The 26,557-nt window shown below is 44.9% G+C and overlaps 2 protein-coding genes across 2 annotated transcripts in view; one reads left to right on the forward strand and one right to left on the reverse strand.

Annotated features, from left to right (window-relative positions):
• Positions 1-26,557, reverse strand: part of LOC134212112 (protein bicaudal D) — a 90,714-nt gene that overhangs the window by 16,698 nt on the left and 47,459 nt on the right. The window contains exons 3-7 of the mRNA XM_062689663.1: positions 9,704-10,069; positions 9,507-9,644; positions 9,284-9,441; positions 8,914-9,221; positions 50-243 (exon numbers count right to left, since the gene is read on the reverse strand). Coding sequence (XP_062545647.1) covers positions 50-243; positions 8,914-9,221; positions 9,284-9,441; positions 9,507-9,644; positions 9,704-10,069 — 1,164 coding nt within the window. The remainder of the gene's footprint in view (positions 1-49; positions 244-8,913; positions 9,222-9,283; positions 9,442-9,506; positions 9,645-9,703; positions 10,070-26,557) is intronic.
• Positions 10,877-12,475, forward strand: LOC134216216 (tubulin beta chain-like). The gene is made up of 2 exons (XM_062695166.1): positions 10,877-11,498; positions 11,556-12,475. Exons 1-2 carry the CDS (start codon positions 10,977-10,979, stop codon positions 12,357-12,359), a joined length of 1,326 nt encoding a protein of 441 aa, XP_062551150.1. The 5' UTR covers positions 10,877-10,976; the 3' UTR covers positions 12,360-12,475.

Here is a 26,557-nt window from a genome sequence, read left to right on the forward strand (position 1 = left end):
TATAGTTAGCCAATATTTTGCAAAAAAAAAATCGCTCAAATCAACTGACCTTATTTTTAAGGTTGGTAATTTCATTACGTAGCACAGCCATGGCGTCTGAGCAGTTCAGGCCCTTTTGCAATTCGACTAGATCGGCCTTCAAAGTGTCGATTTCCTTCGAGCTGAGGGTAAACCAATTCGAATACAGCTGAATGGCCTCGTTCAGCTTGTCGTTCATCACCTTGTCCTTGTTGTTGGACACATCTGTGGATAGATTATGAAAACATATTTCATTCATTCGAAAACAGCTCTGATATACGATGAATGATGTAACCGAATGTGTTATAAGGGAGCATCCACAAATTACGTAACGCTTTGAGGGGGGAGGGGGGTTGACCGAAGTGTGACAATCCATACAAAAATTTTCAATGTTTCATACAAAAAGTGTGACATAGGGGGGAGGGGGGTTGAAAATGGCAAATTTTTGCGTTACGTAATTAATGGATCTTCCCTAAGAAGTAGGATGGGCGTAGTCGACGACGGTCAAGTTGTGAAACCACCAACGCTGGATAAGATTAGGAACGCTTTAAATGAGTTGAAAAACAGTGAAGCTGCTGGAATGAACGAATTCCCGGTCGAGCTTCTTAAACTTTCTGTTTAACAAACTGAGACCGCTTAAGAAGGTTTTTGTGAGGGTCGATCGACGACGGATCAGATCGTCATTTGTTCATTGATTTCGAAGTAGCGAATGATTTAGTGAAAAAAGAGTTGTGGCAGATAATGCATGAACATGGTTTTCCGGCGAAACTTATTAGGCTTATACGTGCAACGATTGATGGTTGGAAATCAAGTATTCGGATTGCATTCAGTGTCAACCTCATTTATGACCTTAGATGGATTGAAGCAGGGCGATGCACTTTCGAATTGTTTGTTCAACTCGAGGATACGATTAAGAGAGCTGGCATGCAGAGGAACGCCACTATCATCACATGGCCGCAGATTGCCCTGGACTTTGCGAACGACATCGTTCTTCTTCTTCTACTTCTTATTGCCATTAAATCTCCCACTGGGACCTTACCGCCTCGCAGTGTTCATTAAGCACTTCCACAGTTAGCTGCGAGGTTTCAAAGCCGAGTTACCATTTTTGCAGTCGTATATCATGAGGCTAACACAATGATACATTTATGCCCAGAGAAGTCGGGAAAATTTCCTAGACCGGACCGGGAATCAAACCCAGCCACCTTCAGCATGGTCTTGCTTTGTAACCGCGCCACTTACCGCCCAGCTAAGGAAGGTAACGACATCGACCTCATTGGAATCGATCGCAGGGCAGTACAGGGCACTTTGTCCCACTGAAGAGGGAGACGGCGAGGATAGGCTTAACTATCAACTCTACCACGACAAAGTACATGGTTGCGAGGCTTCAGGATTCAGTGGGCTGGTCAATTAATGCGAATGTCGGAAGAAAGTATAGCGAAAACAATATTCAACCGCGAACCCGACAGAGGCCGATAACTGCGTGGAAAGCAATGAACACGCTGGCTGCACGTCTTTTCAACGATGCGAGCAAGAAGCGTTCAAAGGACGAAAGTATACAAAGGGTAAAAGCGAAAATGCAGTGTCGGCGCGCCGATGCATACCTGCGTTATTTTTGCACGTGGCGTAGAAAAAACACTACGTAGGTGTCGCCCCTAAATGTTCAAGGAAACTGGACGAACATCGCCCAAGACCGACGATTATGGTGCTTGTTACAGTTGTAAAATAAATGGTCGATGAGAAGACCAGTTCGAATGTAGAAAATAAGGAAAGCAAAATATCGATAAGAAAAACATAAACACCCCTAAACCGTAAACACAAAATATCATTGCGATCGTATCTGTGACGTGCTGAGCCGCAACGTCAACAAAGATCCGGTCAGGAGAAAATTGTCTGAAAAAGTACCTCCTTCGCAAGCAGAAGCACTTGCGCTACCCGTGCAGCTTTGTATTTTCCCGGACAGCAGTGTGAAGTGCAGATCTAAATTTGCAGAACACGACAAGGGCAGGCTCAGCCATCGTAACACCCGGATAACTCGTTCTTATCAGCAGAACCGCTTTAATTCTGCTAAGTGCATCGTTGGAACATCGCGCACGGAATTATAACCCAAAGCGATCAGGTGCGGCCTGGTGACGATTTGCAGATATTCGCCTCATTGCCTCCGTAGAACGCATCGCGTGAAAACCGGCACTAGTGCCTCGCTACAACCAAAATCACCACCATAGCCCGCCGCACACCACAACCCGATTCTGATCTATACGATCAAGAATTCCGAAAGAGCTCGAGAACCAACGAGATCTTACTCAACGAGAGGGTGCATTTCGGAAAAGGCCCCGCCACAGGGCTTTATTTAGCATCCTCAGATTGCGATTTCACCGTCGCGGGTTCAGAGTGGGCGATATCCGGTGCAGTACGCTATTAGGCGAGAGCGCTTAGGCCGTGTCATCGATTGCCTGGCGATACACCGGGTGCTACGGACGGGGAGCCACAAAACCGAAAATTCGATCTCGAAGCGTCAGAGGATACGGTGAACGTTGCCACGAACACCGGCGAGCAGCAAACCAACCATTGTTAGTGGTCGAAGTGAACGCAGGACCATCGATCTCACATCGAGGAGCGGCAGTCGTCGTCGCTATAGAGTTGGGTACCAGCGTCGCGAATCAGCATGTTCGTCCGGGAGTAAATCGGCCAGCACGTCACTAGCGTCCCGCTGCTCAGGGGGAGAGGCATATCCCAGTAGCGGCGCACTTAAATTCGGTGAGCTGGAACCGAACTACGCGACACCCAATACGGCTCAAAAACACATTCAACAACCAACTCCTGTGCGTTTTGGGAGAGTTCATGCGTTGGAAAACTACCAAGAAAACATCGAACATGTGGCCCACCGAGAGCGTATAGAAGACGAACAGCGGGAGGAAGACAATTGCAGCAAGCAGTTAGAAAACCTAATTCAACAAGTCAATGCACTGAAAGTTCGGTTCGACCGCAAAGATCAATTCCGTCGTCCGGCCTCACTCCCACCCCGCTTCGAATCAGGGACATCCGAAGTCCCAATAAACCAGCCAAATCCACAGAAGTACCAACAACAGCGAGAACAGATGCAAGCAACTGAACACTCGATCGAGGAGGAACAACGTCGATCATTGCTATGCTGGAATTAGTGCTGTCCAATGAGCAGCTCGAAGTAGCTCGAAGTTGTTCCCGTCCTGCTCGTTCTTTTTTGTCAACAAATGGGCATGAGCGTGACAGGAACAACTTCGAGCTACTTCGAGCTGCTCATTGGACAGCACTATTGTGACGAAGAGGGACACAGATTCATGGACTGTCATAAGCCGCAGGCGATGTTCTTCTGTTACAGGTGTGGACAGAAGGGATACTCTTTACGTAACTGCCCAACCTGTACTCCCAATCAGGGAAACGGCAAGGCGGGGAATCAGCAGTAACCGAGGAACCAAATTCTTCGCCCGCTCTTTACGACTCCTCGGACTTTTCAGAACTAAGTCAAATACACTCCATCATTATCAACACCGAGAATGACAACAGGCCGCACGCAGTGATATCAATCCTTGGTAGACAGCTAACAGGACTATTGGACAGTGGCGCTAACTGTTCGTTACTAGGAGGCCAGCACCTAAAAATGGTCGAAGAATTACACCTGAAGAAGAATGCCGTTCAAGGAGGAGTACAAACAGCAGATGGAACAAAACACAGCATAACAGAGTTCGTCAACTTACCCATTGCATACAATGGCCGGAACGAAACTTTGCCAGTGCTGTTAGTACCAACGATGCCGAGTTGTGTAATCCTTGGCATGAACTTTTGGCAAAAGTTTGGGGTGCGCGCAATTTGTGAAGCCATAGAAATGACAACCGAAGAAGAACGGCAAGAGGAGGAGCCGATGCGGCAGCTTACTGCCGAACAACAGAAGCAGTTAGATCTAGTGGTAGCATCGTTTCCTATTAGTGGAGAAGGCAAGATAGGCAGAACCAACATGTACACACATCGCATTGAAGTTGGTGGAGCGAAACCGAAAAAGCAAAGAGTCTATCACATGTCAAAATACGTCATGGACGAAGTCAACAAAGAGGTGGATCGTATGAAAGCGCTAGACGTCATAGAGGAAGCAATGTTCTCACCGTGGAACAATCCGCTCGTTGCTGTTAAAAAGAAAACCGGACAATACAGGATCTGCCTGGACGCTAGATACCTCAACTCAATTATGGTGAACGAGGGACACCCGATTCCGCAAATGGCGTCTATCATCAGCAACCTTAGTGGGTGCTATTTCATATCTTCGATTGACCTCAAGGATGCTTTTTGGCAGATGCCGCTGGACGAAACATCAAGACCACTGACAGCATTCACCGTGCCGGGACGGGGCCATTTCCAGTTCAAGGTGGTGCCATTTGGGCTCTGCACTGCAAGTCAAGCTTTGTCTCGCCTGATGACATACCTGTTTGCAGATCTCGAACCACACGTATTTCATTACCTAGACGACATTATCATTTGTTCCCGAACATTTGAAGAGCATTTGAGGCTGTTGAAGGAAGTTGCAACACGACTACGTAGAGCCAACCTGACCATCTCGCAGCAGAAGTCAAAGTTTTGTCGCAAGGAAATGAAATACTTGGGATACGTGCTAAACGAAAACGGCTGGAATGTCGACCAAGATAAGGTATCGTGCATCGTAGACTTCCCTAGACCACAAACCAGACGAGAAGTACAAAGATTCTTGGGCCTGTGTAATTGGTATAGAAGGTTCATCCAAGACTTTTCGAGAATTGCGGTTCCGTTGACCGAACTGACGAAGACGAAAAACAAATTCCGGTGGACTTCGCAGGCTGAGGACGCGTTCGTAAAACTGAAGTCGTTGCTGGTTTCCGCTCCCGTTCTCGCGATGCCTAACTACGCACAACCATTCTCAATAGCTTGTGACGCGAGTGATGTGGCGATAGGAGCCGTTCTCACGCAGGAGTTCGATGGGGAGGAACATCCAATTGGATATTTTTCTCAGAAACTGTCAGCTTCGGAGCGCAACTATTCCGTAACAGAGCGAGAATGCCTGGCGGTCATTCGCGCCATCGAAAAATTTCGAGGGTATGTTGAAGGAGTCAGATTCACAGTTTACTGTGATCACTCAACACTCTCGTACCTGCGGTCCATAAAGAACCCGACAGCTCTGATGTGTAGATGGATACTCCGATTGAACGCTTTCGATTTCGAGATAAAATATAGAAAAGGGTCCGCCAATATTGTGCCGGATGCGCTTTCCAGAATCGTCGCATCGATATCGTTCGACCCGCAAAATACCGTCGATGAATGGTACAGAAGATTGAAGGAAAACGTCAACAAACGCCAGGAACAGTTCCCAGACTTTCGAAACGTCAACGGAGAAATCTACAAACATTGCCGCTGCACTGATGAACTGAGAAACATCACGCATAAGTGGAAGAAGGTGTTGCCGATAGAAGAACGTGCGGAAATGATCAAAAGATTCCACGATTCAGCCACAGGTGCTCACTTGGGTTTCGACAAAACATGGCACAAGATACAAGCACATTTCTATTGGCCAAAGATGCGAGAGGACATTGGGAGATGCAAGGCAAGTAAAGCGTCTACTACAACGATGATGCCGACGATGGGCAATGCTAAACCAGCAAGATTGCCCTGGGAACTACTGTCGTTGGACTTCGTCGGGCCTTTGACGCGCTCGGCCGCAGGGAATACCGTGATGTTAGTAGCCGTCGACTGGGTCACAAAGTATGTCATAGCACATCCCATGCGAAGCGCGGATGCGGTAAAGATGGTGAACTTTCTAGAAAATGAGGTGTTCCTGCGTTTCTCCCGTCCAAGAATAGTGCTCACGGATAATGGCAAACAGTTTATATCCGCAGCATTCCGATCGCTGTTAACCCGGCACCAAATCGAGCATATGAAAACTGCGTACTATTGCCCAATGGTGAATAATGCAGAACGGGTAAACAGGGTGCTGATAACATGTATCCGGGCGTTATTGAAGGAAGACCACAGGACATGGGACGAAAACCTACCTGCAATCGTAGCTGCCATCAGCAATTGAAAAGTGAAGCATGAATCGACAGGAGTGAGTCCGCACTTTGCGAACTTTGGGCGGGACTTGATACTTCACACGGATCTGTACAAACAACAAAAGTTAAATACTCATCACGATCCCAAAATAGCCCAAGAAGTTCGTCTATCAACTCTGAAACGCATACATGCATTCGTTGCGCAACGCCTGAAAACCAGTCATGAGAAGAGCAAGCAGCGCTACAACATGAGAACGAGATCAGTGTCTTTCAAAATCGGCGATGTGGTTTGGCGGAAAAACTTCAGCCTTTCGTCAAAGGTGGACGGCATAAATCAGAAGCTTAACCCGAAATTCACAGCGGCAATCGTAAAGGAAGTGCTAGGCCACAACATGTACTCACTAGAGGACGTAGTGACAGGAAAGCAAGGAAGGTACCACGCCAAAGATCTCAAAGCCGATTAGCAAAAACCAATTCTCAGCTATGTAAGCAACAATACAGTTGCCAACTATAGAGCGCAAGCAACAAAACACGCAGCGCGGACTTGGCTTGAGGCCCTACAACTGCAACCGAAACCTCGCCAGTCGCAGACGGAAACTAAAAGCCTAGCAGAGCACTATCAAATCGATCAGTCTTCTGGTCGTAGGAGCCTCCCGTGAAACCATCCTGATCTTCGGATCCTAAGCAACGCGACCCAAGGGCGCGGTAAAACCCTTGTAGGGCTCGCGGTGAGTGGGATGATTAAATCCATCCATTCTTCTAAATCAAACGACCACCTCCCAGCTGGCTGCGGCCGGTTGAGAGTTTTTTGCGTGCCAATTCCACCACTTGGATGCGGACAATATTAATATGAGCCAATTTACTGTTATTCGTTATTTGTTAGTTCTTGCAGATTTCAATAATAAATCTGTCAAAGAATCTTTGAATGTTCACTGTAGTGGGTGACGGTTTAAGAACAAACAAGAACTGAGTTGGAGACATTCTGGCCAAGTATCGTTGGTATTCTGATCACATTCTTTTAGCATCTCGGGTGCTGCATTATGTTTGCTTAGTTGATGATCTGAGCTCTATTTCTGGAGAACGGCAGGTTCTCACACTTTAGTCCTTCGTCATGTAACCATCGTGATCAGTTCAGTCTCCAACACACTTCTTGAGGAAGTGAAGTTTTGATGAATTTTTCGTGAATCACTGTCGCGATTCACGAAAAATTCAGCCCACTCGGTAGGATTGTGTTACAGTTGTAAAATAAATGGTCGATGAGAAGACCAGTTCGAATGTAGAAAATAAGGAAAGCAAAATATCGATAAGAAAAACATAAACACCCCTAAACCGTAAACGCAAAATATCATTGCGATCGTATCTGTGACGTGCTGAGCCGCAACGTCAACAAAGATCCGGTCAGGAGAAAATTGTCTGAAAAGTACCTCCTTCGCAAGCAGAAGCACTTGCGCTACCCGTGCAGCTTTGTATTTTCCCGGACAGCAGTGTGAAGTGCAGATCTAAATTTGCAGAACACGACAAGGGCAGGCTCAGCCATCGTAACACCCGGATAACTCGTTCTTATCAGCAGAACCGCTTTAATTCTGCTAAGTGCATCGTTGGAACATCGCGCACGGAATTATAACCCCAAAGCGATCAGGTGCGGCCTGGTGACGATTGGCAGATATTCGCCTCATTGCCTCCGTAGAGCGCATCGCGTAAAAAACCGGCACTAGTGCCTCGCTACAACCAAAATCACCACCATAGCCCGCCGCACACCACAACCCGATTCTGATCTATACGATCAAGAATTCCGAAAGAGCTCGAGAACCAACGAGATCTTACTCAACGAGAGGGTGCATTTCGGAAAAAGACCCCGCCACAGGGGCTTTATTTAGCATCCTCAGATTGCGATTTCACCGTCGCGGGTTCAGAGTGGGCGATATCCGGTACAGTACGCTATTAGGCGAGAGCGCTTAGGCCGTGTCATCGATTGCCTGGCGATACACCGGGTGCTACGGACGGGGAGCCACAAAACCGAAAATTCGATCTCGAAGCGTCAGAGGATACGGTGAACGTTGCCACGAACACCGGCGAGCAGCAAACCAACCATTGTCAGTGGTCGAAGTGAACGTAGGACCATCGATCTCACATCGAGGAGCGGCAGTCGTCGTCGCTATAGAGTTGGGTACCAGCGTCGCGAATCAGCATGTTCGTCCGGGAGTACATCGGCCAGCACGTCACTAGCGTCCCGCTGCTCAGGGGGAGAGGCATATCCCAGTAGCGGCGCACTTAAATTCGGTGAGCAAACCAGTTGCATTTGTTAAGTTCTAAACACTAGATTAAGTCTAACCAGAGTAGGGACAGCTAGGCTCTGTTTAATGAGCAATAAATATGTTTGTATGATGCACTAAATATGGGTCGCGCATATTCATTTTGTTTGTGATCATCCCTGCTGAGAGGGAAGAGTCAAGGGTAAGAGAACATGCTCTACAATACGCCTGGCATAGGTGTATCGACGCTGTAGCCAACCAGGTACAAGGTAGGTAAACTTCATCTTCTCTTTTTCTTAGTGGCATTACATCCCCCACTGAGACATTGCCGCCTTAGTGTCAGCACTTCCACAGTTATTAACCGCGAGGTTTCTAAGCCAAGTTACCATTTTTGCATTTGTATATCATGAGGCTAACACGATGATACATTTATGACCAGGGAATTCGAGACAATTTCCAGACCGAAAATTGCCTAGACCGGCACCGGGAATCGAACCCAGCCACCCTCAGCATGGCCTTGCTTTATAGCCGCGCATTTTACCGCTTGGCTAAGGAGGGCCCATTGCAAGGTAGGTAAACACAAGGTACAATAAACTCACTTGCAAATTTGTCCTCCGCCGCAATCTGTTTCTTGAGATTCGCCAGCGCATCCACATGAGCAGCGAGTAGCGTAATCTTGGCCATGAAGTTCTGCATTTCGTTCTGACTCTTGTCCAGATTCTGCTGCGCTTCCCGCAGGTTGGCCGTCAAGCTGAGTTTCTCGCTGTCGATCGACTCCAATTGCTTTTCCAGTTTTTTCAGCTCGTTCAGATGGATCTCGGAGAACAGATCGACCTTGGTGCCGTCGGGTGACTTGAGATCGGCCGTCTCTGCCTCCAACGTTTCCAACCGTTTGAGTGTCGAGTCTCTGTGGAAAATAAATTAGGGATCTTAGATTTGCGACATTTAATCATAATTACGCATACGTACTTCAAGGTAGGCATTTCGTCTTCACAATCGCTGCTATTCAGCGTGCTCTCCTCCATGCCCCGTATACTGATTGCCAGATTGCTAATGTTGTACATCGATTCCCGATTGATATGTGTATCAAGCTCTTTCTTCAGTGCATACTTTTGTTCGCGTTCAATCTACAATGAGAGTAACATTTAAATAGAATGCAAAATTGAGTAGAAGTGCAAAAAAACAATCTTACTTGCAGCGCGGTCAGTGCATCTTCCATTTGCTTTTCAGCGATTTTTTTCAAGCTAGCCAACTCCTCCACTTGTGAGTTGAGCAACTCTATTTCCTCTGAGAGTCTTCTAAGTTCATGTTTGGCACCTTCAAATTCGACCTATCACAGAATAAAATAATTAAGCATTGATTCAATCATATTAACTTTCATCAACCCACCTGTGAACTCCGCAAGCTGGACACCTGCTTTTGTAGGGAAATGTTCTCCTCCTCCAGTTCACTGTAGTCGCTGAGCATTCGTGTTTCCCTGTATTTCATGTCTTTCAGTTCGGCCTTTAACCGAGCTCGTTCCGCTTCCGCGCCGGATTTATCTCGGCCGATTTCCGAATTCTCCTGCAACATCCGGTCCCGTTCGTTCGTGACCCGCTCCAGCTCGTGTCGCAGCTGTTTGGTTTCATTTTCCAGCTCCAGGATTTGCAGGTTGAGCGACGTTTCCATTGCGGCGGACTCGTTGAGCAAGGCATCCTCCTGCTCGATGCCGCTTTTGGTGGTGACTTGCTGTGTCTTTTGAAATTTTTGCAGCGCCTGCAACAATGCACAAGAGAGAAAAAAAGGACAAATCGTAAATTGCACAATCCTGTATTTTATTTCCGGGTGATGGTGAATGTGCATTCACATGTAAAACGGCATCGCAGTTGAAATTGTGGAATGTTTCATTACTCGAACAAAAAAGCACATAGTGCACTTCAATGCTTTTCAATCGGTTGTGGCAGAATTTCTGAGTGTGACACACTTAAAAGGGACATAAAAGCAGAAAGAGCTACAAGTGGGAATGTCATATAATGCACAATGTGTCTTAAGGCTTTCTATACAACGTAGGAATGATTTAGGTCACCGACCACCTAACATGTGTTTGGATGTTTTCATGGAAGAGCAAATTAACGCATTGAATCAAAGTGCAGTGCCGATTTAGAACGCAATGGATCTATAAACTCTCAGCTTTGCATCTTCTTAATTATTTGCAACACTACTATATTGTGGAATATTACTTTCCAACTGTTGGCATTTTACTGCATTCCTCACATGATGTCGGTTTTATTAGTTCAGAATTAATAGGCAGTAGAAGTGAATTAAAAAAAATGGGAAAAACAGTTTTTTCAGGCATTTCTTATAAGCTTATTTTATGTATTCAGCTTAAGGCCAGAGTGGCCTCTGCAGTACATAACAATCATCTTTATTCAGCACGGTCCATGGTATACGTCGACAGTCACGCAGTCTATGGAGAGTCCGTAAATCGTCCTCATTTCCTGTCCTGTCTTATAGGCTACAGGTTTCGGAACTAGGACTAGGTTTCGATTTATTTAAAATTTTCGTAACAAGTTTTTCGTATCGTAGCAGGCATGTGACAATTTTCATCATAAAAAAGAAAACTGCTTGAAAAAAAACCTAAATTTACGTTTCGGACAATTTGTATACTTCTAAATTAAAAGTAATGCGTGAAATTGTAACCCTGCATCTGGGCCAATGTGGCAACAAAATCGCCCAAACCTTCTGGGAAACCATCTGCGAGGAACACTGTCTGAACGAACGCGGTCAATTTGTTGGGAAGCACTTCCTACCGCTGCAGCGCATCAACGTGTACTACGATGAGGCTCCGTGCTGCAACTTCGTTCCGAGAGCCATCTTTGCCGATCTAGAACCGGGTACGATGCTCGGGCTGAAGTGCAGCCGTTTTGGGCAGCTTTTTTCTCCGGAAAGTATGGTCAACGGGGTGCTCGGCGCAGGTAACAACTGGGCACGCGGATATCACACGGAAGGCGCCGAGATGTTGGATAAGATCATGAACGTGGCTAGGAAATTGGTGGAAGGATGCGATTGTTTCCAGGGATTTCAGATGGTGCATTCAATCGGTGGGGGAACAGGATCCGGCTTGGGGACGTTAATGATGGAGAACCTGAAGGATGAATATCCACGGAAGATTATTAATACTTTCAGCGTGATACCGTCTGAGAAGGTATTGATATTGCTCGCACGAAAAACAAAATGAAATGTCTAATTGATGAAATTTTAGGTGTCAGAGGTTGTGGTGGAACCGTACAATGCTGTATTCGCATTGAACGGCATGATAGAATGCAGTGACGAAACGTTCTGTCTGGACAATGAAGCCCTTTTTAACATCAATATGACGACTCTTCGGGTCGAAAAACCCACAATTGACGATCTCAACCACCTGATATCTATGGCAATGTCCGGAATAACCTGCAGCTTCCGTTACCCCGGCCAATTGAACTCAGATCTTCGGAAGCTGTTGACCAACATGGTTCCTTACAAAAAACTACACTTTTTCGTACCCGGCGTTGCGCCACTCACGTCTAAGGAAAGTCAATGCTATCGAGGTCTCTCGGTTCCGGAACTGGTCTATCAAATCTTCGACGAACGCAACCTCATGGCGGCTTGTTCGCCATCGAAGGGCAAATATTTGACAGCAGCCGCTCTTTTCCGAGGACGCGTATCCACCAGAAATGTGGAAGAACAAATGGCCAACATAAGGCAGAAAAACTCTGACAGCTTCTCTCATTCGATTCCGAATAATGTAAAATCGGCCATTTGTGACATTCCACCGGTGGGGTTGAAAATGGCTGCGACTTTCATAGCAAACACCACAGCCATCACTCAGTTGTTCCAACGGCTGTTGAATCAATTCGGTACCATGTACAGACGGAAAGCCTTCCTGCACTGGTACACAGGCGAAGGAATGGAGGAGAGGGAGTTTGTAGATGCCGAACAGTGTTTGAGGGAGCTGATCAAAGAATATGAGTGTCAAGAGGATTCGGGAGCGATTCAATCAATACGAGGTTCTGTGCAAGATAGTTGATAAATGAAGCGTTGTCATATTGTTGCAAATCATAATAAAATCAAACTTGCCCCTTATCATTCATAACCTAGGCCTAGGGGTAAGTGGGGCAAAATTTCCACATGGGGCAAGACAGCCAACGTTGATTGAATGAGCATTATATCAAAGACGTTTGAATCCTGTCCAACTCAACCAGCATCGTGTATAAAGGGCTGTGGGACAAAAGATCAAAATTTCAAAAAAAAAAAAAACAAATTCAAAAAATCTTCAATATACTTCATTCAATATACGATCATCGAATGGTGAATAAGATGTTGAAAATATGCTCCTGAACAAAAGTCTAGAATCTAATATTCGGAAGCCTCAATTTGATAGAAATAAAGGCCCTTTTTCCGAAAATCACAGTAGCTTCAATGCAAGAGGCTTGAAAGCCTCCTTCTGAGTGTCTCGGAAGCCTACTTTTATGCAGCTCGAGAGTTCCATGATGCTCCGAATCCAACTTTTGAGAGACTCGGAAACCTCCTTTCGAGAGGCTTGGAAGTCTCCTTTCAAAAGGCTCGGAAGCCTTCTTTCAAATGGCTCCGAAGCCGCTTTTCAAGATGTTTCGAATTAACCTTTCAAGCAGCTCGGAAGCCTACTTTTAAGAGGCTCGAAAATTTCCTATTAAGTGGCTCGAAAACCTCCTTTTGAGAGGCTCGGAAGCCTCCTTTCAAGAGGCTCGGAAACTTCCGTTGAAGTGGAAGCCTCAAAAAGTCCTCGAAGTCTTGAGGGAAGCATGATGTATGCACTTAATTTGAATTGGAAAGTTTTACGGAATAATGCAATTTTTAGACAATTTTTTGGAGAGCCTTATATCCCGTTAGTTATCAGGTCCATTTTTCATATCGTTGGGGTTCTGCCAAACCGCACCAAGCGGCTTGTTAACTGACTTGTGATATTTTGTTCATACATGGAAAACGGAGATAATTTCGTATCAATTTATAGGCACATGAGTTGTAGGATATCCTCTGTTATGGGGCTGAGGGATCTCCAATGAGATTTGTAATCAATTAAATCAACTAAACGAAAACTTGGACTGAAAAATTGATATTTTTTAAGGCGCTTGGCAGGACCTCGGCCATATATCTTATGAGTTACACCTATTTCCATGTGTAGCGAAAAAATAGGGGGTATCCTTGGGGGTACCTCAATGAATGCAAAAGCCGGGTGGGGTACCTCTCAAGTAAAAGGTTGAGAATCACTAGCCTAGACCAATAACGCCGAGTTTTTTTTTTAAACTGCTAGACAAGTTTTTTCCGCTGCATACAGTTTAGTCTTAAGCAAGAGGAATTCGAGTCTTTTAGCTATCTACAGCAGAGGTTCCCAAACTATGGGTCGCGATCCCCAGGGGGGTCGTGGGCTGTTTAGTGGTGGGTCACGAAAGACAAATCTTAATTAACAATTTTGTTTCTATTTTGTCCCACAAATATATTATATATTTTGAATTAGGATCTAAGTAATGATTTGATGATTAAAGAACAACAAACCTGACGAGATCAACGGCCTAGAAAGAAGTCCTAGACAATATAAATCTAAACCCCGAACCCAATCCAAAACCAATCCTAATCCAATTCAAATCCAATCTAAATCAAATCCAAATCTTTTTAAAATCCAATCAAAATCTAATCTAATTCACATCCAATCCTAATCAAATCGAAATCCAATTTAAATCCAATCTCAATAAATTTCAAATCCAATCCAAATTCAATTCAAATCCCACCCAAATCCAATCCACTTCCAATCCAAAAAAATGACGAAATTTGTGACAAATACAATGATGGAATATAAAGCAATTTATTATGATTTGTCCAATCTAACGCGAACCTGGTGGGTCGCAAGCAATATGGGATTCTGCTAGGAGGGTCGCATATCTAAAAGTTTGGGAACCTCTGATCTACAGGGTAAGGTTAATTTTGTTATACCTACTTCAGAAACAGCTATTGGTATAGAGGAGTAAATATGATGAATCCCTAAATTTGTTACCGTCCGCGATAACAATGGACAATTTACTCAGCCACTCGCTTTAATGAACAATCATTTAAAATATCTAAGAATAAAATCCCTTCAGAATTCTATCATAACTAAACCTACTAAAAAACGACCGCGGCTCCGGGCTCTATCAAGGGCGAAATCTTCATCAAGACCCAACTAGATCCGGGGCGAAAAAAACGAAGAAAAAAACCCGAACGTTGAAAGACGGGCTTGACGTTGGGCCGAGGGAGAAGAGAACGATTGAGGACGTGAACGATACCAGACGTGTTTACGGGAGGAAAAATAATAGTCGTTAAATTTTCTAAAACGAAAGCGAGAGCTTGGTGAATCGCTAGTGAAAGCCACGGGGAGATCGACGAAGTCCCGGAAAGGTGGGCCAATTGTGTGTGCGCCCAAGAAAAACTGCGCCTAGTGAAAACCAGTGATTTTGGACGGCTATCTGGGGTGTAGAAGAAGAGCACGTGCCAGTCAACCGAAGTCGACCCAGTCCGGCCCGTCTTCAGGCTTGCCAAATCCATCTCCCGGAGGTCCGTTCAGACTGATCTCATCGCCCGATCGTAGCAAGATTGCCCCCCCCCCCTTGGCACCGTCGTCGAGAAGTTAGCCACGCGGTACGCATTACCCTCGAGCAAACGTATCCATCCGAGGCGGAAGTATCATCGTGTCTAACCAGTCAAGACCGAGTGCCGGAACGTATTATCGCCCGATCGTAGCAAGATTTGGCCCCCTCCCCCTTGGCACCGTCGTCGAGAAATTAGCAACGTGGTACGCATTACCCTCGAGCAAACGTATCCATCCGAGGCGGAAGTAGCATCGTGTCCAACCAGTCAAGACCGAGTGCCGGAACGTGTTCTCGCTCGGAAGCACCGTTAAGTGAATCAGCGATCCCTCTAGCCCCGGTGTCGACCCGAGCCTGCCCAGTACGAGCCTGTCCATTTGAGTCTCGCTGGGCCGCAAAGCCGACCGGTACCCTACGCTGGCAACGTACCCCTGGCATTCCCGTAGAACTTTGTTGCATCAACCCGAAGCGACGTCAGTGTTTGGTGAAGCCTCCCAGCCCCGATATAGCCCGAGTCATCGAAGGTATGTACGGACAAGATTTCGTACCTTCATCATGTGGCGTATATCAAGCATGCCACTATGGGCCCCAACCCAACAATCGGCCGCAACAGCTATACTAACCTTAACTAACCCTATTCAGATGAGCTAAAGCTACCTTTTTCACTAACAAGTTCTACAATAAAAAAAAATTTATCTCAAGCTTTTTTTATTTGTTCATAAGGTGCATGACTGTCCAGTGGTCCATTAAGGTCTTCCTCTGTCCGCTTAGTGGTGTTCTAGATTTACAAGATTTCGAATGGTGCTGTAGTAGCTCAATCGAGTATGTTCTGTCAAACCAAATGTAAACAGAGAGAATAAGAGATAGCTGTCTCCGTGTTTAGTATGCTGCGCTGGAGAGACAACCTTCAGCGCATGGCGAATGTGAGTAAACAGAGAGAATAAGAGATGTAATTTCATCAGCGTGTAGCATGTTGCTAGTTGGAAAGGCATCCTTCAGGGCATGAATTGGCAGTTAATTTATAAACAAGCAAATTATGCTCAATGACTATAGAAAGCAATATTATTTATTGAGCAGTTTCAACCGATTTAAACATTATGCCGATACGATAAGTTTTGTAAATTGAGATATTGTTACGACACAAACTTATGTTTATTCGAGTTTATGCCACAGATCCAATTTTGAGCTAAATAATTTAAAGCTATAGAAGGATTCGAGAATGAATTACTTTGTTTCCATGTGTTTTAGTTAAATGCACTTTTTTTTATTTAACTCAACTATTTTTACGCAGATTTTCCCCATAGATTTTCACGCGGTTTATCGAAAAAAAAAACGATTCTAGTTGAAGTCGTTTTTACGCGGATTTCGGGATAATTAGAGATTGCATATTGCCTGGAAACTTTAAAAGTAGGTATTCTAATGACATTCTTTCCTTCGAGATACAATAATGAAACATTTATTCTCTTCCCGTAGAGAAATATTAACAAATATAATTGAAAACTTTCAGCAAGAAATGACTCTCGAACAACATTCGAAAGCTATAAAGATGACGAGCGTTTTTCATTCGACTTGAGTCGTTTTTCAGTGTGCTATCGAGTTTCCATAATGCCAAAACATCTCGTTATTCTTGTACCTCCTCGAGCATACTCGAACGATGAGTCGTTTTCGAGATCGAATCGAAAGCCGTAATGCCAAACATATTCGACTCGATAGAATTACGTTCGAATCGAGCTGCGCAATGCCACCCCTGGTTAAACGTCGACCCTGAGAATTAGAGGTGAGCTAGTTTTGGGCGTGAGGACGTCCACTGCCAAGACGTGTGGACGTCACAGACAGTTACAAATTATCAAAACTTATTGCCAAGTTAAAAAATGGATTAAACTAGGGCTCGGTTTGGTAGATTTTACACCGTAGAACATTAAGCAAAAGTGATCTTCCAGCTTTACTGCCAGTGGACGCATAATTGTCCTATGTATATAGGGAATTCCGGATAGGACAATTATGCTTGATAAGTTCTCGAGTTATACGACAACAACAAGAACAAAATCATCAACAACAACAACAACAACAACAACAGGAAATACGACAACCGAATCCTGACGGCCAATTTGAGTTAGATCCAATAAAACCACCCATCGTCCGTCTGACTCAGCAATCCACCGAAGGAGACGGCCGTTTCCTTAAAGCCAGATTACGTGACCCGAAGAATATGAAGGTTGTCCGGGTGTTTTTGGCATACATGAAGGACCAGTCTGCTAATGTATGAGCCGAGGGAATTAATCAAACGAGCATAAGGATGCTAATTGCATCTGAAGGACTGCCGACGGCACCAGAACATCTACACCAAATGTTCAGCCAAGTTCATCAGAAATACAGAAGTGGGCCAGCTGAAGCTGCAGCTAATCTACAATCTACAATATCGACATATACGGACACAACGCCTACAGCAATTACGGGAGAGCACAACGAGGTATGTACCACTCTCCTTCCCTCGGAAATTTTCGCAAGTAAGAACGCCTTCTTCGGCTGAAGAAGGTAGCACTATCTTATCGATCGACGGGGTAAATATTTTAACAACCAACGTACTTCCAACAAATTTTTCATCAAAACAGAATGCGACTGAAATTTTGATTTACTGTCAAAATTTCAATCGCATGAAAAGCACAGCTAAATTAAAGAAAATTCATAATAACATTTTAAGCTCGTCCATCTCGGTTATTTTGGCAACTTAAACCAGCTGGGATGAAAGTGTGAATAGTGAAGAACTTTTTGGAAACAGCTTTAATGCGTTCAGAGACGACCGCGATTTATCGGAATCTAAAAAATTGTCTGGCGGTGGAGTTCTAATCGCAAGCTCTACAAATTTTGATTCGGAAATAATAACTACCAAAAAATATAAAAACTTTGAGCATGTTTGGGTGAAATCTAACATTGCAGGACATATACATGTTTTCTTCTCTGTGTATTTTCCACCGGAACATGCCCAAACAACATATTATGAAAGCCTTTTAAAAAATGCAGGAGAAATTTTATCGGAACTTCAACCTGAAGTCAAAGTACATATTTACGGAGACTTTAATCAACAGACAGAACTGCTTTTTACTTACTTACTTATGGATCCTGTACACCTCCGGTGGTGCAAAGGGCCGACTTGAAAGATCTCCATCCTGAGCGATGCCCGGCTATCGCTTTAACCTGTTGCCAGGTTAGATTTCGGTCGACTTCTTTTATTTCTTTATTGAGGCTTCGCCGCCATGAGCCTCTGGGTCTGCCTCTGCTGCGATGTCCCGCTGGGTTCCAGTCTAATGCTTGCTTTCAGATTTCGTTTCCCCTACGTAGAGTGTGGCCGACCCAGCCCCACTTCCGATCCCGAATTTCTGTTGCTATCGGCCTCTGGTGACAACGACGATGGAGCTCGTTGTTTGAGATCCAGTTGTGAGGCCACCAGGCCCGAATTATATACCGCAGGCATCTGTTAATGAACACCTGCAGCCGTTGAGTGTTCTCCACTGATATACACCATGTTTCGCTAGCGTATAACAGCACAGATTTCACGTTAGAGCTGAAAATTCGTATTTTGGTGCGTTCACTTATCTGCCTGTTTTTCCAGATATTTCTTAAACTCGCAAAGGCAGCCCTTGCTTTCATGATCCGTGCGCCTATGTCGATCTTGGTACCGCCGTCTGACGCCATTTAGCTACCAAGATATTGGAAGCTTTCAACATTCTCCACTGGTTGCCCGGCTACTGTGAAACTGGAAGGAGTCACCGTGTTTACATCCAACGATTTGGTTTTGTTGACGTTGATGACTAAACCTGCCGAGGAGGTGCGATCGGCAAGGTCGTTGAGCTTACTCTGCATATCAGAGCGCCGTTGCGCGAGTAGTGCAACGTCATCCGCCAATTCGAAGTCGTTTAGGTGCTCCATGGTTATAGGCTGCCATAACAGCCCGCGGTTTGGTTCACGGTCAATCGCATCTACCAGAATCTCATCGATTACGATGAGGAACAGTAACGGTGATAGAGTACATCCTTGCCTCACACCAGCTACGACCCGGATAGGGTCGGACAGGACCCCATTGTGCAGCACTCTACACGAAAAGGCTTCGTACTGTGCTTCGATGAGGCCGATGATTTTCTCAGGAACCCCCTTGCGTCTCAGGGCGCCCCACATATTCTCGTGATTGAGACGGTCGAAAGCTTTTTCATAGTCAATGAATACCAAGTAAAGGGACTCTTGGAATTCGTTGACCTGCTCCAAAATGATGCGGAGCGTGACAATATGGTCCACACAGGATCTTCCGGCACGGAATCCGGCTTGCTGCCGCCGGAGAGTCGCATCGATCTTCTCCTGAATCCGGGCTAGGATAATTTTGCACAGAACTTTGAGAACGGTACACAGCAACATAATGCCTCGCCAGTTATCGCATACAGTCAGGTCACCCTTTTTGGGCACCTTCACTAAGATACCTTGCATCCAGTCGACCGGGAAAGTTGCAGTGTCCCAGATATTACGAAATAAACGATGCAGTAGTTGAGCGGATGTCATGGGGTCAGCTTTGAGCATCTCGGCTGATATGCGGTCGACCCCTGGGGCTTTATTCGATTTCATGCTTTGGATGGCTGTTTCAATCTCTAGCAGTGATGGAGCTTCGGTATTGCACGTGTTATACGTCGGATCCTAGGCAGATCATGCCGAGGTGGTGATGGCCTGGTTGGCACTTGAAAAAGTTGTTCGAAGTGCTCGAACCAGCGTTTCAGCTGGTCAGTTGGGTCGGTCAATAACTGATCATTCGCGTCTTTCACAGGCATCGTTGCATTCATCTTCGCCCCGCTTAAGCGTCGTGAGGAGGCGAATGTCCCCGGTTGCGGCGGCTCTCTCTCCTTCGTCGGCCAGAGAGTCTGCCCACGCTCGCTTGTCCCGTCGACATGAGCGTTTTACTTCCTTCTCAAGAGCCGCGTATCGTTGACGGGCTAACTGCTAGTCTAGCCAAATCAATCACATTAAAAACAGAGCTGTTACCTTGATCTCCTACTAACGAATATAAAAGAAAATGTCTGTGAGTCTGAATCATCTAATCCCTTATAGAAAAACGAAACATTTCACACGGCAATCGAAAACTCTTTATTCGTCATTAGTATCAAAAACCCAGCGACTGTGACTTTGAAGAACTTCTTGAATACCATAAAACAAACTATGACTACATAAGACATACGCTAATTAGATTTAACCGGAAGCTAATTTTAGAGAATAAAGGTAATATCGAATCTTCCGTCTTCTATAACATCATTTTTGATATTATTATTGACGAGGTTATAAAAAGAAGAAAACGACGGAGCGGAAATTCAAAATACCCAATTTGGTATAATAGGCAGAATCGCAAACAAAAATTACATAAAACCTTCAAGCTAGACAATACGAATGAAAATTTGGAATGATATTTAGACATCTGCGATCAGTTAGAACTAGCAATTGATGTAGCATTTAAAGAGCACAACACGAAAACAGAAAACCGAAATAAAGTCATGCCCAAAGAACTTCTTCAATTACGTAAAATCAGAATCAAAATCCGTCATCCATGTATTTAGATGAACGCGTCAGTAATTTCTCGGAAGATATCTGTAATCTTTTTGGAGATTACTTCCAAGAAATATACACCACCTTTTTGGAACAAGATCGCGACCATTTTTTTTTTGCGCCTATCCCAGAATTCGCTAGGGATATCGGCGTTAATCAGATCATGGTAAACAATATTCTGATCGCTTTTAAAAACTTAGATGCATCTAAAGGCCCTGGTCCTGACGGTATTCCACCGATATTTATAAAGAGTCTGCGCCCCAGTGGAGCCCACACTCGCCAAGCTGTTCTGTACCTCGTTCGCTGCGCTCGACGCCGTCTCATACCTGCCGGATCGAAAGAGAACATCATCTTTGCAAGGTTGCTGTCCGGCATTCTTGCTACATGTCCTGCTACATGTCGTACCCTTCCGGCTTTAGCTACCGTCTGGATACTGGGCTCCCCATATTCCTGGGCGAGCTCGTAGTTCATCCTTCGCCGCCACACACCGCCAAAGATGGTCCTAAGCATCAATCTGTCGTATGCCACCTTGAAATTAATGAACATATGGTGCGTTGGGACCTGGTATTCACGGCATTTATGAAAGATTTGCCGTACAGTAAAGATCTGGTCCGTTGGCTTGATAACTTCCCACGAACTCATTCACTAATGGTGACAGACGACGGAAGATGATCTAGGATATCACTTTGTAGGCGGCGTTAAGGATAGTTATTGCTTGAAAGTTCCCACACTCCAGCTTGCCGCCTTCCTTGTAGATAGGGCATATGACCCCTTCCACTCCTCCGGTAGCTGTTCAGTTTTCCAGATTCTGACTATCAGTTTGTGCAGGCAAATGGCCAGCTTTTCCGGGCCCATCTTGATGAGCGCAGCTCCGATACTATTGTTACCAGCTGCTTTATTGGTCTTTAACTGTTGGATGACATCCTTAACTTCCCTCAAGGTGGGGCTGGTTGGCCTTCCATCGTTTGCTGAAGTGACGTAGTCGTCTCCTCCGCTACCTTGACTTTCACTGCCTGTACTCTCAGCGCCATTCAGATGTTTCTCGTAGTGCTGCTTCCACCTTTCGATCACCACACGTTCGTCCGTCAAGATGCTCCCATCCTTATCCCGGCACATTTCGGCTCGCGGCACGAAGTCTTTGCGCTTCCGTCTATAACGTTCCAAGCTCTGCCGGGTACCTTGGTGCAGTGCGACCGCCCGCGTTGTGTCCTTCTCCTCCAGAATCTGTCTGCACTCTTCGTCGAACCAATCGTTCGGTCGACTTCGACCCATATACCCGACGTTGTTCTCCGCTGCGTCATTAATGGCTACTTTGACTGTATTCCAGCAGTCCTCAAGAGGGGCCCCATCGAGCTCACCCTCTTCCGGCAACGCTGCCTCGAGATGCTGCGCGTATGCAGTGGCGACATCAGGTTGCTTCAGCCGCTCTAGGTCGTACCGCGGCGGTCGTCGGTACCGAACATTGTTGATGACAAATAGTTTTGGGCGCAGTTTAACCATCACCAGATAGTGGTCAGAGTCGATGTTAGCGCCACGATATGTCCTGACGTCGATAATGTCGGAGAAACGCCGTCCATCAATCAGAACGTAGTCGATTTGTGATTCTGTCTGCAGTGGTGATCTCCAGGTGTACCGATACGGAAGGCTGTGTTGGAAGTAGGTGCTGCGAATGGCCATATTCTTGGAGGCGGCGAAATCAATTAGTCGTAGGCCGTTTTCGTTCGTCAGCCGGTGAGCGCTGAACTTCCCAATAGTCGGTCTCCTATGATGATTTTGACGTCGTGGCTTGGGCAGCTGTCGTACTTACGTTCCAGCTGCGCGTAGAATGCGTCCTTATCATCATCAGTGCTTCCGGAGTGTGGGCTATGGACGTTGATTATGCTGAAGTTGAAGAACCGGCCTTTGATCCTCAACCTGCACATTCTCTCATTGATCGGCCACCACCCGATCACGCGCCTCTGCATATCGCCTATCACTATGAAAGCTGTTCTCAGCTCGTATATGTTGCCGCAGCTCTGGTAGATGGTATGATTACTTCTAAACGTTCACACCATTGATCCCTTTCAACAGCAGGGCCTCACACCAAACCCCATAAATTTTCCTTCTTATTTCCGGTGGACCATGGTGCACAGTTTCACTCAAAGTCACTCGCTGGCACTCGGGCGATGATCAGCCGCTCCTAATATGGAGAACAGACGCTCAGTAAGATTTGCACCTCCGGAAAGACGTAAACCCCCCCTTCCCTGTCTGCATACGATCATAGTTCCCACCGGGGTTGGTTACCCGATCTTCCCTAACGTTGTTCGTATCTCGGCCAGCGCCACGAGGAGGTAGGGACAGCAGTAGCTGGGTAAGGCTAAGGACTAAGGACCACAAGATAGGGTCTACTTAATTCCTTCAGGTACGCGAAGTACCAATGGTACGCTTCACCCAGCATTTGCCGTGCCAATTTTCGGTATTATTGTTTTGGTATTTTACCTTTTATGCAAGGCTAGTTCATAACAGAGTATGGTATCAATAACATAATGAGGTATTATTGAGTTAATTTCTCTTGCTCGGGATACTGAAAATCAACAAAATATTATCGAATAAGCTTATACACCGATACCAAAATTTTAGATAACTCATCTCGTCAATGAGCAATGCTATGTTTGGTTTACACCCGATTCTGTTTTTACACGGATTTTTTTGCAAAGTTGCTCCATTTTGCATGATTCGTTGAGAAATCATAAAACTTTTTTTACACGGATTTTCGAATTTTGAACTAAAAACTTTTTTTACACGGAACGCTTCCCCTGTTTAAAAAAAAGAATCGTGTGTATTTCGACTGTTACGCGTCTCCGCCAGTTACAAAATGGCTAGAAATACAACAAATCGAAAGTTTATTCAAAGTGTGTCAGATAATCATCTGAAATCCATGATTTAAAGTGATGGCAGTTTTAGCCGCAGTGTCGGTTTTACCAACAATTCCCCTACTAGGGGGTGGGTGTGGGTTGACAATGGTCAAGTTTGGCGTTATGTAATTTGCAAATGAACCTTTATTCTATCCGCATCTTTCAGTTATTTTCTCCAGTACGGGTTATTGGTAAACATGTTTTGATTTTAGAGTTTCACTCATACTTACGTAGTGCTACACATCGAAAGCGTATGCCACCATTTGGCTACTTCTTCTTCTTCTTATTGGCATTACATCCCCACACTGGGACAGAGCCGCCTCGTAGCCGAGGTTTCTAAGCCAGGTTTCCATTTTTGTAGGGAAGTCGAGACAATTTCCAATCCGAAAATTTCCTAGACCGGCACCGAGAATCGAACCCAGCCACCCTCTCATTGGGCAAAAGAAAAAAAAAACTCTTGCACAGCCTGACTGCTTAAGTTAACGAAACATGGCTGCTAAAAATAGAGTCAAGGTGATTTTCACGCAAGTTTATTGCTTTTAATAGTTGAAGAAAGCTGAAATATGTTTGATACTTTTTTTTAAAGAAGCAGTGGTAAATATCTCCCTACAAATCGACATAATATCGCTGAAATAATGATTAATTTTCGTGATGAGCCAACGTTACATCCAGGGCTAACATTACCTTCCATTACCCTATATGCACCAATGAAAACGAGAAATTCAGCCCCTTATGCCAATACAACCCGAAAGTGCATCTCCACGAATCACTCGACCGATTAAAATTAATTGATAGTGATCCACTTCGCATTCCAATATTGCACCACAATTGCCACCACTTCCGAAAGCATCTCTATGTTTATGTTCTGTCTCTATGTATCTATACTTCGAATGGGCCCGGAGAAAAACAGACAGGTCAAATAGCGCTATTTATTAATATCCAAAATGGTCCCGGCATTATGTTCGACTCTTATGGCTTTCTTATAGTGTTGTGGCTACTGCTGATGTTGTTAATGCTGTGTCTTGTTGTGTACCCTACCAACAATAGCGGACGGCGAGCCCAGACCTTCCAACTGATCGTTTTTATGGCTTTTCTCTTGAACAGTTCCAAACCACGCCGGTTCCCCTTCCATGGCAGATAAAGCCATGTATTCGGTTACAGCACGACGAACGCGACTCAATCAACCATGCTGCTCCCAATAAGTAAACCATTGAACAATTTTGCCTCACAAACACACCACTTTTACTTCACTGCCATTGGCAACACTTTTTTGTTTCCAAATGATGAAAGGCTTTCGAGGAAAAGTTCATAAACCATACAGCACATATAATTGACAACGTTCATCATGTTCGTGTGCACGTGGTGATGACCGGCTTCGGTTGATGAAACTAAATCATGAAACAAGGTTACCAACAAATTGCATGTTTTATACTTTGTCCAATGCGAGTCATAAAAATAGAACCCGGCTGAAGGGGGCGCAATCGCGTCGCAATCATTCCCAAGAAGAGGACGCCCTTATCTGTGAGCTTACCGACAAAATGTATGGGAATGCGCTTGCAAACGGAATGGCTCATAAAAGTTATTACCAACGAATGCAATTGCTCAAGTTCCATAATTCAATCACCAAGTGTCTCCACCATCCGATGCAGCCAGCATTTCCACACGTAACTCATACCGCATAAAATACACCGGCCAGGATCAACAAGGTTGAACTTTCGCCACGACGAAAGCGAACGGCAAACGAGAGCAGCTGGAGTGGCTCATTTAATTGCTGCTCCAACTAATGATATTCGCTATACTCATATAGCAAGGTGGTAAGGTTCTATATTTCCATGCAGAAGCGATTGGCCTTATCCTATCTATTGTTCGCGCCTGCAGCTGCCGATACCTAACCAATCTGGTAGGCCGAAGGAGAAATTGAACTCGTCGAATGAGGAGCAGCGTCGCAGTTTCTATAGGCGGCTTCTTCGATAGGCTCACGGCAACAGCGCGTTCTTTCATTATCCAATGGTAGGCTTTTACTGGCGGTGGGCTTTTAGGTGTGGTCTGCTTTCGAGGATAACCAGCTCGACCCGTGTGTTGATTTAGGGAAAGGCTTGGGCTTGAGAAGGATACGAAGCATACCTATCTGCGCCCACTTGCTATATATAGTGACTCAAATTTACGGCTTTATGGATACTCGGTCTTTAAGAGCGATTTGATTGAGGTGTGGTGTTAACCCGGTGCCGACAACGCACCATGAGTCGAATGTACACAAATGTTGGACAAAAATTAAAACTAATTTGTGGTGATAAGAATCAGGCAAAAAAGTGTATATGGTTGATCACCTTCAAAAACCCTGATATACAGCAGATTGTTGTGAAGTAAGTGGAACATAACGATTGATGAATGTCGAGATAATATATATTAAGTTGAAGGAGTAAAGAAGGCTATACAGTTTAGGGAAGTTTTTTCGTAGCTTAGTAGGGAAAGCACCTGTCTAGCGTACTGGTTTCGTGGGATCAACCCCACCGAAAGAAGTGGTTACCCTCCAATGCATTTTTCGAACTAAATCTGTCACATTTTGTACATATGCATAAATCGCGTTTCAGACGTAGTAATTAATAAGCATAACCGGAATGTAGGCAATTGACTTTGAATAGCTATACAGTTTAGAAACCTTCTTCAAATTACATAACGCTGTATGGGGAGGGAATAAGTCAGGCCGAGCGTTACGATCCATACAAGAAAAACCTTCTATACAAAAAGTGTTACGAGGGGGTGGGTGGGGGTCTAAAATCAGCAAATTGAGCGTTAAAATTGAAATACTTAAAATATTGATATTTGTATCATAAAGAAAAGAAATAAGAAACTACTGCTATTATAGTAACCTACTGATACTTCACAAAAAGTATCATAATTTTTTATTATGTATTTTTATTATATTTTTATTTTATATGGCTCAATGCACTGTTCAACGTCGGCATATTCGTAAGCGTTGCCGAAAGTGGCAAGCCAAGTGGACAACAGAAGGTGTGGAACGTATCATTCGGGGGGTGAAATTCATCCATTTAATTCGGCATGAAATTAGAATTTGTGCTTTTTGCTATACGTATTTTAGTGTAGCAATAAATTAGAACGACATGTTTGGATATTGCAGCAGGTATGTAGGCATGGTG

The sequence above is a fragment of the Armigeres subalbatus genome, chromosome 2, assembly GCF_024139115.2.
Source record: "Armigeres subalbatus isolate Guangzhou_Male chromosome 2, GZ_Asu_2, whole genome shotgun sequence".
Taxonomy (NCBI): Eukaryota; Metazoa; Arthropoda; class Insecta; order Diptera; family Culicidae; genus Armigeres; species Armigeres subalbatus.